Genomic DNA, 12,920 nt, shown 5'->3' on the forward strand with positions numbered 1-12,920 from the left:
AGTCAACCATCCAGCGTCGGTAAGCCTGATCATCTGTCACATCCGCCAGCTCTCCGAGGTCGTATGATGGGTCAACTTCTAGGGTAATGTCCTCGACATCCTCCATATCCGCGTTAGGTGCAGCAGCACGAGGATCAGTGTATAGGAGCTCGGGTGGTGGGAGGAAGCGTATGTTGTCGAACACGCTGAGCCTGGTGATCTCGGGGTGAGGCAGCTTGGTGAACAGCTGGGTACCCTCCTTGTCGAAGAAGCTGTAGGTATCCTCATCTCGCATGATGTGGCACACCATAAGGTACTTGATGTCGAGGTACTGAATCTCCGTGTACACCTTGTATTTGCTGAGATCAATGCCGAAATGCTTGAAGAGCGGTGTGAGCAAGCTACCGCTTATGTCCTTCTTGTTCGTGACGTGCATCAGACAGAGCCTCATCTCGCAAAGCTTGGTGATGAAATGAAAGCCTGGGTTCGTCTTGACCTTCTGAATTGGAATGCCAGACCCTGAAGCGCGGATCTCATCCTCAATACCTGCATACAGGGTTTACAGCTCCCCGTTTGTCACTTTGGAAGTCTGATCCTTGGCGAACAGGAGGTTTGAAATGATCTTTGCAATGACTCTAAGTGTCGGGTTCCTGATCTGCGACTGGTAGGCTTTGCCAGGTGTGAAGTTCCCATTCGCGATGAAGTCCCAGAAGGTGTTTGATGGGGAGAAATTTTTCGCCACTGCTACCACTCTCGGCTCATTCGCGATCTCAAAGATTTCCTTGAGTTTGTCGAGGGACAGTGAGCAATACTCTCCATCAGCCATGAATGAGAAGGAGCAGTTGGCGTAGGAAGGAGCAGAGAAGTCCTCATAGCTGATGGTGGCAGTGGCGAGCACTTGGCGGACAAGGTCAGGGTAGAGCTTGTGCGTAGCGTAACAAAAGGGAGGGATCCCCATCGCTTGCAGCGTCTCGAACACATCCTCATCGATACCGAGCTCAACGAGAGTCTCGGCGTGGCAAAAACGGGTAGGTAGTATCTCGGCCTTGAGGAGAGTGTTGTACCGACTAGTTGTCTCCTTGTCCCACCCTTCGCAATTGAAATATAAAAGCGTAGGGTCATCGAGATTGATTGGCTCGTCCTCCTGTTCTCGCGGCCATGGGTAAGAGGCGGAGGTTGGTTGTTGTGCTCGCTGTGGGGCCGTGTTGTTCGTCTTCCTTGTTCTATTGGCCGATTGCCTGGTGCGTGGAGGCATCTGCAAGGCAAACAAAAGTTTTTCATTAGTTCCATCCTCGGTTGCATAGAAGAAAAGGAATCAAACTAATCCTGTTTTAGGAACTATTCCTTTTTCCTTCTAAGCAACCCGCCTTCAACAAACCTGAACATCAACTCGCCAAATCAGACCATTTCAACTTTTCACAATCACAATTCATATGAGCAATGTATATCAAGATGCAACATTTTGTCTAAATCGAAACTTGCTCAAACAAAGGGGTAATGAAACCGCAATTTTCTAGGGCTAAGAGACAAAAGTTCAACTTCTAAAATCAACCCTAACAGCAAAAGGGAATTTCGGATCAAGCTATTTCTAACAAGAATCGAACTATCAAAGCGGTTTAGAAGGGTGAGCTTTTCAAACCGAAATCACGATTGTGTTTTGATTGCCGAGCCTCTTACCATGATAATCAGAGAAAATGGACTGCAAAAACAGAGAGAACTCGAAAATCCAATTGGATTAGAAGCAAGAACCACTTAAAAAGAGTGAGAAATTAAGTTTTGGTGATGGCTTCAAAATCGCAAGAGAGGGAGGAGTGTACGGTTGAGTTAAAAGGGAAAGTGGAAGGGTGGGGCCATAAATAGGCGAAACCCTAACCGCTCTCCATTATCTCTCTTTTTTTTTTTTAATTGTTTTTGGGTCCGGAACACTTACCTGGAACATGCGATGGGTTGTTCCACCAGAAGAACAGTCCTTCGGTTGTTCTGACTGAAGTGTTCAGTTTTTCTTGTTTTTGACCTGCAAACTAAATTTGAAAAGAGATAAAATAGACTATAGAAAACAATATATACACTCACCAGTGGGTTGCCTCCCACCAAGCGCTTAGTTAAAGTCATTAGCTTGACTTGGCTCAACCGATCAGGCTGATGGGGGATCGCTTAGGGGAATTTCTTCACCCTCTGCGATAGTGGAGTCAGCAAGGTAATGCTTGATGCGCTGACCATTGACGACGAACTCGTCTCCCTTTCTGTCCAGTAAAACAACAGCTCAATAAGGGCGAACTTCCTTAACAGTGAAGGGTCCGGACCATCTAGATTTCAGCTGGCCTGGGAACAGCCTAAGTCTGGAGTTGAAGAGCAAGACCTTATCGTTTGGTTCGAAACGTCTGGCAATGATTCACTTGTCATGGTAGGCTTTAGTCTTCTCCTTATAAATTTTGGAACTCTCATAGGCGAGGTGCCTTAGCTCTTCCAGCTCATGGACTTGGATCATGCGCCTCTCAGTTGCTGGCTTGATGTCGAAATTCAGTAACTTGACTGCCCATGCAGCCTTGTATTCGAGCTCGATAGGAAGATGACAAGCCTTACCGTAGACCAGGTGATAGGGGGTGGTTCCTAGCGGCATTTTGTAGGCTGTTCTGTAGGCCCAGAGAGCATCGTCCAGCTTAAGCGACCAGTCCTTATGCGAGGTATTGACAGTTTTCTGTAGAATGTTCTTGACTTCCCAGTTGGAAATTTCAACCTGTCCACTCGTCTGGGGTGATAAGCGGTAGCCACCTTGTGTTTCACCCCATTCTTCTTCAACATGCCCTGAAATGCCTTGTTGATGAAGTGTGTTCCGCCATCGCTAATGACCACTCTAGGCATCCCAAATCTCGGAAAGATGATGGAGCTGAACATCTTAGTCACCACTTTTGCATCATTAGTGGGACTCGCCACTGCTTCTACCCACTTGGAGACATAGTCAATGGCGACCATGATGTACTCGTTCTTGAAATACGGAGGGAATGGTCCCATGAAGTCGACTCCCCAACAGTCGAACACCTCAACTTCTAAAATATAATTCTGAGGCATTTCATTCCTTTTGCTGATGTTCCCAAGTCGCTGGCATGCATCGCTTCGAGCTATGTAGGCATGAGCATCTCTGAACATAGTTGGCCACCAGAAACCTGCTTGGAGGATTTTGGAAACCGTTTTGAATGTGGCGAAGTGTCCTGCATAAGAGGAATCATGGAAATGATATAGAATCCCTGGAATTTCTGCCTCTGGAACACACCTTCTGAATATGCCATCCTTGCAATGTTTGTACAAGTACGGTTCATCCCAACCATACTGCCTCGCCTCTCTTAAGAATTTCCTCTTCTCATTTCCAGTGAACTTAAGTGGTTCCTTTTCAGCAGCTAGGAAGTTCGCAATCTCAGCAAACCAGGGGAGGTGAGAGTACTGCTTTTGGATCGCGGCTACTGGTTGTTCCGGTACGCGAGAACAATCGAATGTTATGCTCAGGGGTTGTTCCGCAAAGCGCAGACCAATCGTGTTGACGTGTTCTACTGTGTGTTCTTCATCAAGAGCTGTGTCGTCCTCAATCTTCATTCTGGACAAGTGGTCTGCAACCCCATTCTCGAGTCCCTTTTTGTCTTTTATCTCGAAATCAAATTCTTGAAGAAGAAGAATCCACCTCAACAACCTCGGTTTTTCATCCTTCTTTGTGAGCAAGTACTTAAGAGCAGCATGGTCTGTGTGCACAATCACTTTTGATCCCACCAGGTAGGATCTGAACTTCTCGAATGAAAAAACAATAGCCAGGATTTCCTTCTCAGTCGTAGCGTATCTGCATTGAGCTTCATCCATGGTTTTTCTTGCGTAATAGATCACATGAAGTTTCTTGTCCTTGCGCTGCCCAAGAACTGCTCCAACTGCAAAATCGCTAGCATCAGTCATGCTCTCAAAAGGGAGATCCCAGTATGGCGGTTGTACAACAGGTGCGCTGACTAGAGCTCCTTTGATCGTATGGAACACAGCTAAGCACTCGCTGTCGAAATCAAACTTGATCTCCTTGCAGAGCAGTCTGGTGAGTGGTCTCGCTATTTTTGAGAAATCCTGGATGAACCACCTGTAAAACCCTGCGTGACCCAAGAAGCTTCTGATAGCTTTCACAGTTGTTGGTGGCTGCAAGCTCATCATCACCTCGACCTTTGCCTTATCTACCTCAATGCCTTTCTCGGAGATCTTATGCCCTAGAACAATCCCATCTCTGACCATGAAGTGGCACTTCTCCCAATTTAGCACCAGATGTTTCTCCTCACACCTTTTGAGTACCATGCACAAGTTTGACAAACAGACACTAAAGGAGCTTCCATAGACACTGAAATCGTCCCTGAAAACCTCCATAATGTCTTCAATCAGGTCAGTAAAGATCGACATCATGCAGCGCTGAAATGTTGCTGGCGCATTGTACAGGCCGAATGGCATTCTCCTGTATGCGTATGTCCCGTATGGGCATCTAAACGTCGTCTTCTCCTGATCGTCCGGATGGATAGGGATCTGAAAGAAACCTGAATAACCATCTAAAAAGCAGTAATATGGGTGGTTAGCCAATCTCTCAAGAATTTGATCAATGAAGGGAAGTGGAAAGTGATCCTTTCTAGTGGCTGCATTTAATTTTCAGAAATCAATGCACATGCGATGTCCTATCACTGTTCTAGTAGCGATCAATTCATTCTTTTCATTTGTGATAACAGTGATCCCACCTTTCTTAGGTACTACATGAACAGGGCTAACCCACTTACTATCAGATATGGCATAGATCACACCCGCTTCAAGAAGTTTCATTATCTCTTTCTTAACAACATCTTTTAGATTCGGGTTTAACCTCCTCTGATGTTCAACAGAAGTCATTGATTCATCTTCTAGGTGTATTCTATGCATGCATAAATCAGGTGAGATGCCAGGTTTGTCAGCTAGTGAATATCCTAATGCCTTACGGTACTTCCTAAGCTCACACAAAAGCAATACAGTTTCCACATTTTTGAGTTCAGCGTTCACAATGACAGGATAAGTGAAATTCGGACCTAAGAAAGCGTACATGAGCCCCTTGGGAAGGGGTTTTAGCTCAACCTTGGGAGCCTTCAACTCACTCCAGGGATCATCAGGTAGGTTCGGCGAGTTCGGTAAAGGGGTCGCTCCAGTTGGAGTGTTCTCTTCCTTGTTGCTTTCTTCCCCCAGACTTAGACTCGCCACCATTCTTCCCATACTCCTTGCGGAGTCAAGCATCTTAGCATACCCGTATGCGTCAATGTTCTCGACACTCTGCTCGGCCTCAGCTCTTACTAGTGTAAGCTCAAGTGGATCTTCTGTAGGAATCTCCTCGATCATCCCGTCGCGAGGTTGCAGCGGATCAATCCCTTCATCCACCTCGAAGGTCTGTCCATCCAGCATCTGCTTCTTCAGCAGCTCATCCATCTTGAACTGCATGACTATGTTTCCCAGATTGAGATCAATCTTCCCTTGCCGCACATCAATGATGGCTCCAACTGTACATAGGAATGATCTTCCTAAAATGAGAGGATCTTTGGATTCCTCTTCCAGCTCTAGAACTACGAAGTCTGCTGGAACAGAGGTGTTCCCGACTTTTACTTGGAGATCCTCTAGAAAACCAACCGGGGACTTAACTGATCTATCCGCAAACACCAAGGACATCCTAGTTGGTTTGAAATGCGTGTATCCCAGACGTCGGGCTACAGAGTAGGGCATGAGGTTTACGCTGGATCCCAGATCAACCAAGGAGCATGAGAAAACTGTCTTCCCAATCTGGATAGATAGGACGAACTTGACAGGGTATCCTCGCTTCTTTATCTGCATGTTTTGAAGCACTGCGATGCACTCCTTAGAGACAGTCATGAGTTCGCTCTCCTCTGATATTTTTCCTGAGATCAATCCCTTCATAAAGCTGCGCATGGAGGGCATCATCTGGATCGCATCCATCAAGGGGAGTCGGACGGTTAGCTCCTTTAGTATCTTTCTGTACTTCATCTCCTCTCGGTCCTTACGAGTAGCCTTTGCTGGAACAGGATAAGGGAGTTTGGGATTGTATTCGCGAGCAGGAACAGGCTCTGGGATCGGGCGGACAGCCTCAGCTGGTTGTTCTGGTCCTGGCGAATTGGTTCCAACTGTTGGTTCCGTCTCCTTCTCAGCTGCCGGGGTATCGGCTGGTGGTAGTTTCGACTCTTTCTGCTTCCCCTTCTCAGCCGCAGTGAACCTCTTCTTTACCGGTTCCGACAGTTGCTTTCCACTTCTCAACTCAACCGCATTGCACTCTTTAGGGTTTTTGTCGGGTTTTCCAGGTAGAGTACCTTGTTGCCTCTTGACGCTCTCAGTAGTCTGAGCAATTTGAATGTCCATGTGTCTCATATGGCTCGCGACATTTTCGTACTTGGTGCTCAAATCGCTGAACATATTGGTCATTCTGGTATTGATTTCGGTAGTAACCTGGTTTAGAGCCTTCCCTTGGAGCTGTTGTCCTTGGAGCAGCTACTGCAACATAGCTTTTGTCTCATCTTGCAGAACAGCGACAAGAGCGGAGGTCGCTGGCTGAGTGTTCTGGTGTTTCTGCATCTGAGGTGGATTGTTCTGCGGTTGGCTTAGAACATATGTCCGGGGTTAGTAGTTCTTTTTATACCCGACATACTGACCTCGGTTACTCTGTGCAGGATCAGCTTGTTTGTCTTGCTTAGGCCAGAAAAGCTGTGGGCTGTTCCTCACGTTAGGGTTTGGATGGTAGTTTTTAAGCTGCCATCCTTGCCCATTCACGTAGCTCACCTCTTGCTGATCGTCTCCTGATATTTCAGCATCAAATGCCAGGTCATCGGCACTCTTCTCAGGAGCTGCTTCTTCCATTATGAACACTTGGCTTTGGTTTCCCTTCAGCAGTTGGTCCACCTTTGCAGCGAGATCATCTATGCTGTTCACACTCTTCGAGCGGTCATGCTCTTTGTTCTTGTTTAGTGAACTTGAAGCCCTGTTCTCAATCAGCTCGAATGCACCAGGTGTGGTTTGAGTCATGAAATCTCCATTACTCGAAGAATCAAGGGTGTTTCGAAACTCATAGCTCACTCCATCATAGAACACCTCCAATATATAGTCATTGTCAAACCCATGGTGCGGGCACTCTCTCTGGTACTCCTTGTACCTCTCCCAAGCTTCATGAAAAGGTTCATCAGTCTTCTGCTTGAAATTTGAGATCATGTGCCGTAGAGCCGCGGTTTTAGACTTCGTGTAGAAGTGGCTCAGGAACGCTGATCGGACCTGGTCCCATGAGGTAAGAGAGCTGGTTGGCAGAGATTGGAGCCAGCGAGAAGCTTTCCCTTCAAGAGACAATGGGAACAGCGTGCACTTGACATAGTCTGGTGGCACTCCGTTAGAGCGAGAGAAATTGCAGATTCTCTCAAAGGCTTCGATGTGGTCCATCGGGATGTGAGTAGTGAGACCGCTGAACGTGCTCTTCTGTACCAGACTTATCAGTGCAGGTTTGATCTCATTGGGGAGCGAAGTTCCGCGGAAGGTTCCGCTCCCCAATAGGAGCACCACGTTCTTCTCGCGCGGCGTTCTCGGCTGCTTCTTGAGCAGCTAGTTGCTGATTTTGGATGGTCTGCTGCATCTGCAACATATGTTGTTGCTGAGTCTGCATTTGTTGTTGAATGATTGCCAATGCAGCAGTGAGGTCATCCTGATTGCCGTGATCACCCATGTTGGTGTCGGTTGTTCTCGGCTGTTGACGGTTCTGTCTTTCTAATCTTGCGAGTTCGTCGTTGGTCAGTTGATGTAGTGGTCCTTGTGCGTTGCTCCGAGTATGTCTACTGGTCATGCAATTGGATCATCTGTTCCAACAAAGAATTAAAAGCAAGTTAGATATCTCAGACTAAATATTAAACCGAAAAATAAAGGTAAAAATCATGGTCTCCCCGGCAACGGCGCCAAAACTTGATACACTAAAAATGAATCCTTGCTACTGTCAAGTCAACAGTGGTAATTGTAATATTTGAGATTCAATCCAGAGGACCAGTTTACTCTTTACTCTTTTGAGTTCAATATTAAGCTGGGAAACAAGCGGGGTTTTAAAATCAATGGTGACGCAAGTAACTAAAATACCTAGAGATTCAAATTCGATTTAAATGAAAGCCGGCTTAGGGTTGTTCATTGGGTGTCAATGCGGAACCAAACAACTATTCAAGTGCAATGAGGTGCAGTCTAGAACTCGGATCACTCGGCTAGAACAATCCACTATCGTGGACTTGTTCCCTTTGCTGATCGGTCTTGAGTCCTAAACTCTCACTTGGAACAAGACGCGATAGCAAGCCTTAGAGATCAGGTCCGATTAGTTCACTTAATACCCTAATATCTACTCTCGCTGATTAGGGATATGAAGCTCATTCAATATATGTCAATTTATCTCCTAAGCAGTTAGCTAGGTGATTAAACTAGAGATCGAACATTAAGTGATCAATTCAATGCAAGCAGTAAGAACAATATGAATAAAGAACAGTTAAAATCACTTATTTGCGTTTAGCTCATGCGATTGACACCCTAAAACCCTAAGCAAGCTTAGCCGACTACTCAATCATAAAGCAAGATGATACATACATGATTTCTGAATAATACTGCATTTAAAATAAAGTAGAAAGACAAGGGTTCAGGATGATCTTCTCGTGAAAGTGAGAGATGTAGCATTCTCCTTTACAAGTAGCTAAATCCAAAATAGTTCTCGGTCTCTTGTAAAACTAGCGTCCCCCCTTAGAAATGATAGCATAGGTTTTTTATATGGAGGCGCCAGTGGTAAAGAGAAAGGAGAGAAAATCTAGGGCAAACCCCTGAAATCTTGGAGGTTTCCTTAATAGTCGGGAACAGTCAGTCGCTTGCTCTCTTTGGGAACAACCTTCGGATTGATCCGACTGACTGTTCTGCGTTAGATATTCCAAAATGACTTCTTCCTTCATGGCACTCTCTTCTTCACTCTTTCACCTGCTCCAAACCTGGAATGATATCAAATAAGCACGAATTAGGACTGAGAATTAACTCAAAGAACACATATAATGGTATTAAAAACACCATATATCACTTCTCCTAGACTTAAATCCTTGTTTGTCCTCGAACAAGGCCAAGCCTCAAGAACAGGGAGAATGGTTTGAAAGAGTGGAAACTCGCTTGACCTCAATAACCATACTCTTACCACACATCTCTGAACCATACAAGCTGTAGACTCAGGCCACACACCCTTACCAGAACACCCACGATCGCTGTTCAAAAATCAGCTCCATACTCTGTATCTCATACCTGAAAAAGGGTACACTATCGAGACAGAACTCCTTAAAGTCAATTAAGAACAGCGTGAGCTTCTCATCAGAGGCACTATTCAGGGTAAACGGGCTAGGTAAGGAACATGCTATTTCATGGTGGAGCTAAGAGTGTTTAGGGGACACTAAATTTAAGTGGATGCAGGATATCGCGCAAAATAGTAGGAGAGGATGGATCCATTGATGTCCACAGCCCTTACTCGTTTCTGCTTCACGGATGCAGTTGTTCTCTCCTCCGGATCAACCGTAGGACTGTTCTTCAGTTCTTGACTTCTCTTGCCTACTCCTCAAAAATTGGTACTAACTCCTTGCTCAACCTTTCCAGTGGCGTGTGTTTATATATATTATTATTATTATTATTTGTTTTTTTTACATACAAGGTGATGGAGTTGCGAGGGAGAGGCAACATAATGAATGTTTCGCATCCACTGGTGGTCTATTCTTTTGTTTCTCACTGGTCACCTGTCATGTCCCCGATTCTGGATAGGATCGTCCGGACGGACTGCGGTGCGTGGAAATGCACCAGTATGGTCATATGGCCCAAAGCCAAGCGTGTTATAGCCTGGAAGTAAGGTTAAGGGCATCAGGAAGCTAAGGCATAGCTAATCCAAGAAGGAGACAAGCTCAAAGGAGCTGGACAAGCGAGCTGGTAGCTGGACAAGATCCAGGTGAAGCTCGATGAAGTGAGTGATCAGAATGGATCATGAGAAAACTAAGTCTAGGTCTGGAAATTGACCAAGGGACTTAGAAGGATTGAAGAAGATAAAGGAAGCAAGCTGGACACAGTGTATAACAGCTGGGCGATGCAGTAAGCAAGCTCGACCAGCTAGGTGAAGTGTAGTGCAGCTCGATGTAGCTCACTGAAGTGTAGGTCAGCTCCCTGAGCTGGATGGTCTAGCTCACTCAGCTGGGACAGCTGGGGATCAGCTCAACTCAGCTGGACTGAGTGTTCAAGTCATGGGCAGTTGGGCCGGGTCTGGACAGTGGCCGGGCCATATGGGTGACCCGTGTGTGCCGATGGGCTGGTGGGCTCTTGGGATTGAGCCAGGAGCATGGGCAATCCATGTGGGCTTGCTTTGGACATGTCCAGGAGTGGTTTGACAGTTCTAGGACGTCTGGTAACTGCCAGAGGCGAAAGGGTGTGATCTGGACCATTGATTAAATCAATGGCCAGGATTGAAACCGAAGGGATGCAATGGTTAAAAAGTAACCACCCCTTCTTCTATAAAAGGCAGGCAAGTCCGTGCCTTTGCAGGCACAACAGGGCTTACTTCTACACCCTGAAACACAAAGAATCCAGAAAATATAGAGAGTTGGTCGGATTCCCAATCCAAGACCCATGGTTGTGTGAAGGCCATAAAGAGGCGGTTTTGGGAGAGATCAAGGGGGGAAGTTATGAACGACTTTCTGGTGGCTTTGATCCGTGATGTTATCACCCAAATCATCCTCCAGGGCCTGAGAACACACGCAAATGGTGAGGAAAGAAGGTAGATGACCGGAACTCATTCCCAAAGCCCAAGACAGCCTTAAGGGCAGATGTGTGTAGAAAGGCAGTTTCATGGGCACTGAAGGGGGAAGTGATGGACGACCCTGTGATGATGTTTGATCATGGATGATCACATCCTGGGCTTCCTCTGTGTCTTGGGAACACACGCATATAACCAGGAGAGAAGGGAGAAGGCCAGACTCCACTCTTACAGGCCAAGACAGCCTTGAAGGTAGATGCAGTGTAGAAAGTGGTTTCATGGGAGTTCCATGGAAGGGAGGATGGGTGCGACCCATGAATGGAACTTATCAATACTGGAAGTATATGATAAGGATTGATAGAGGCGTGCACTGGAGGAGCATGGCCGAACATAATAAGGAATGGCACATGATCTAATCAGATCATGTATAAGGTAACCGGTTTTATGATTACCTTTTGAATTACAATTCTGTTGACTGTGGAATTGATCATGGCCAAGTATGGCACGTCCTTGAGTAATATATATATTATGAATGATTATGGTGTAGTCTGTTGGATCAGACTTGATGACATTGAACCATGGCTTTGGCCGGTTCAGGAATGGTGCCCATGGCCTTGGCCGGGCTGTTCTTGATCAAGATCTATATGGTCTGGTTTGATTCTTTGGAATCTGATTATGGGAATCTCTTAGTTGGGATTTATCATGAATTATCATGATTTTTATTGGGTTTTATCGAATTGATTTAGAGATGGTCAGTTTGGCCGATTTGGCTGTTCGTGGCCGAGATCTCTAGGATCGAGGCCGGTTCTGAAAATTCTGATTATGGCATTCTCTTAGTTGGGAATTATCATGAATTTACATGAATTTTATTTAGTTTTTGGATCACATTTGAAATCGGCCAGATTTGGGTTTAATGAGAAAATGATCGGTTAGTTATGGAACCAGCCATGCAGTGATAGATCCTTGTGTTAGGTTGTCGGATCATATGCTTGTGTATTGTGAAATGTTTGTCACTTATGATTATTGATCGTAAGGAATGTTAGTTATCAACCTTGGGTTGGTAAGCTATGTGCAAAGCATTGGCTATGAGCCATAAGGAAGAGTCTAGCTTGTACTTGGTGGCGTGGACCATAAGTACTGAGCTTGGTGTTATTATTCAAGGAAGGCCGTGTGTGATCTGATCATGGGAAAGAATGGACGACCTGATCCTTGGATGATGGATCAAGGTGTCTGATCTGATTGATCAAAGGATGCACCGGTGGGAAGAGCAACACTAATCAGGTTTAGTGGGACATGGTTCCATGACTGATTAGGAAGTATGAAGACTCATCAGTTCTGAGTCATGTGGGGTGGTTGGTTGATTGACTCAGGATCTGATGGGCATTGTTAGTCCATAAGCTGGACTTGGTATCATAAGTTGATAAGGCAAAAAGGATGTGGGACAGTGCATGAGCCGGTAAGGGCCAGATGCATGTCCTTAGCTGTTTGAAGACTTCTCAAGGGTTACTTATGTCTGTGGGGATGGTTGGCTGAATGACTAAGTACCCAAGGGAAGAGTTTATGCAGGTATAAGGGAGTTGGACGAGTGGACGGGGAGCTGGGCAAAGCTACCTCGCAGATGGATCAGCTGGAACGGAGCAGCAAACCTCAAGTGAAGTGGTTCAGCTCAACTAGCTGGGTGAGCTAGCTAAGACAGCTAAGTCAGCTGGGACAATGAGCTAACAAGCTCCGGGAATGTGGCAAATGTATGATCTGTCAATGTTGCATAGATCTAGATAGAATGGCTTAGGGAAACGGAACCTCTGATTGTATGACTTGGTCTAGGTTCAGGATTGACCTTGGAGCTAGCTGGCAGTTGTGTTTACTGACCAGTAGCTGAGGTGATCTGACCAGACAAGTGTTAGATTGGTTTTAGACCAATGGTTAAGTAGATACTATTCTGCTGTGCATAAGTTGAAAGGATCTAGCTAGGGAATGACTAAGGTAGTCTTGAGCTAGGATCTGAGTTAGCCCTCGCCAATGGGCGATATTTTAAATAAAGGGCAAAATTTTTAGAGGTTCGGTCCGGGTATGGACTGAGCGACGTGAGGCATCGACCGCAGCCTAGTCGGCCGGGATCGGGTCTTACAAG

General features: G+C 45.9%; 1 protein-coding gene and 1 non-coding gene across 2 annotated transcripts; one reads left to right on the forward strand and one right to left on the reverse strand.

Moving 5' to 3' along the window:
• Positions 1 to 538: 538 nt before the first annotated feature.
• On the reverse strand, positions 539 to 6,438 carry LOC125583161. Its single transcript, XM_048749758.1, has 7 exons — positions 4,923 to 6,438; positions 2,717 to 4,529; positions 2,376 to 2,612; positions 2,152 to 2,222; positions 1,910 to 1,993; positions 1,347 to 1,357; positions 539 to 1,234 (listed from the first exon to the last, which is right to left on the reverse strand). Exons 1-7 carry the CDS (start codon positions 6,436 to 6,438, stop codon positions 539 to 541), a joined length of 4,428 nt encoding a protein of 1,475 aa, XP_048605715.1.
• Positions 6,439 to 7,123: 685 nt separating this feature from the next.
• LOC125584776 lies at positions 7,124 to 7,230 on the forward strand. The gene has a single exon (XR_007321685.1). It is a non-coding gene; the product is annotated as a small nucleolar RNA R71 (small nucleolar RNA).
• The last annotated feature ends 5,690 nt before the right edge of the window (positions 7,231 to 12,920 follow it).

This window comes from Brassica napus, chromosome C3 (genome assembly GCF_020379485.1).
Source record: "Brassica napus cultivar Da-Ae chromosome C3, Da-Ae, whole genome shotgun sequence".
NCBI classification, from domain to species: Eukaryota; Viridiplantae; Streptophyta; class Magnoliopsida; order Brassicales; family Brassicaceae; genus Brassica; species Brassica napus.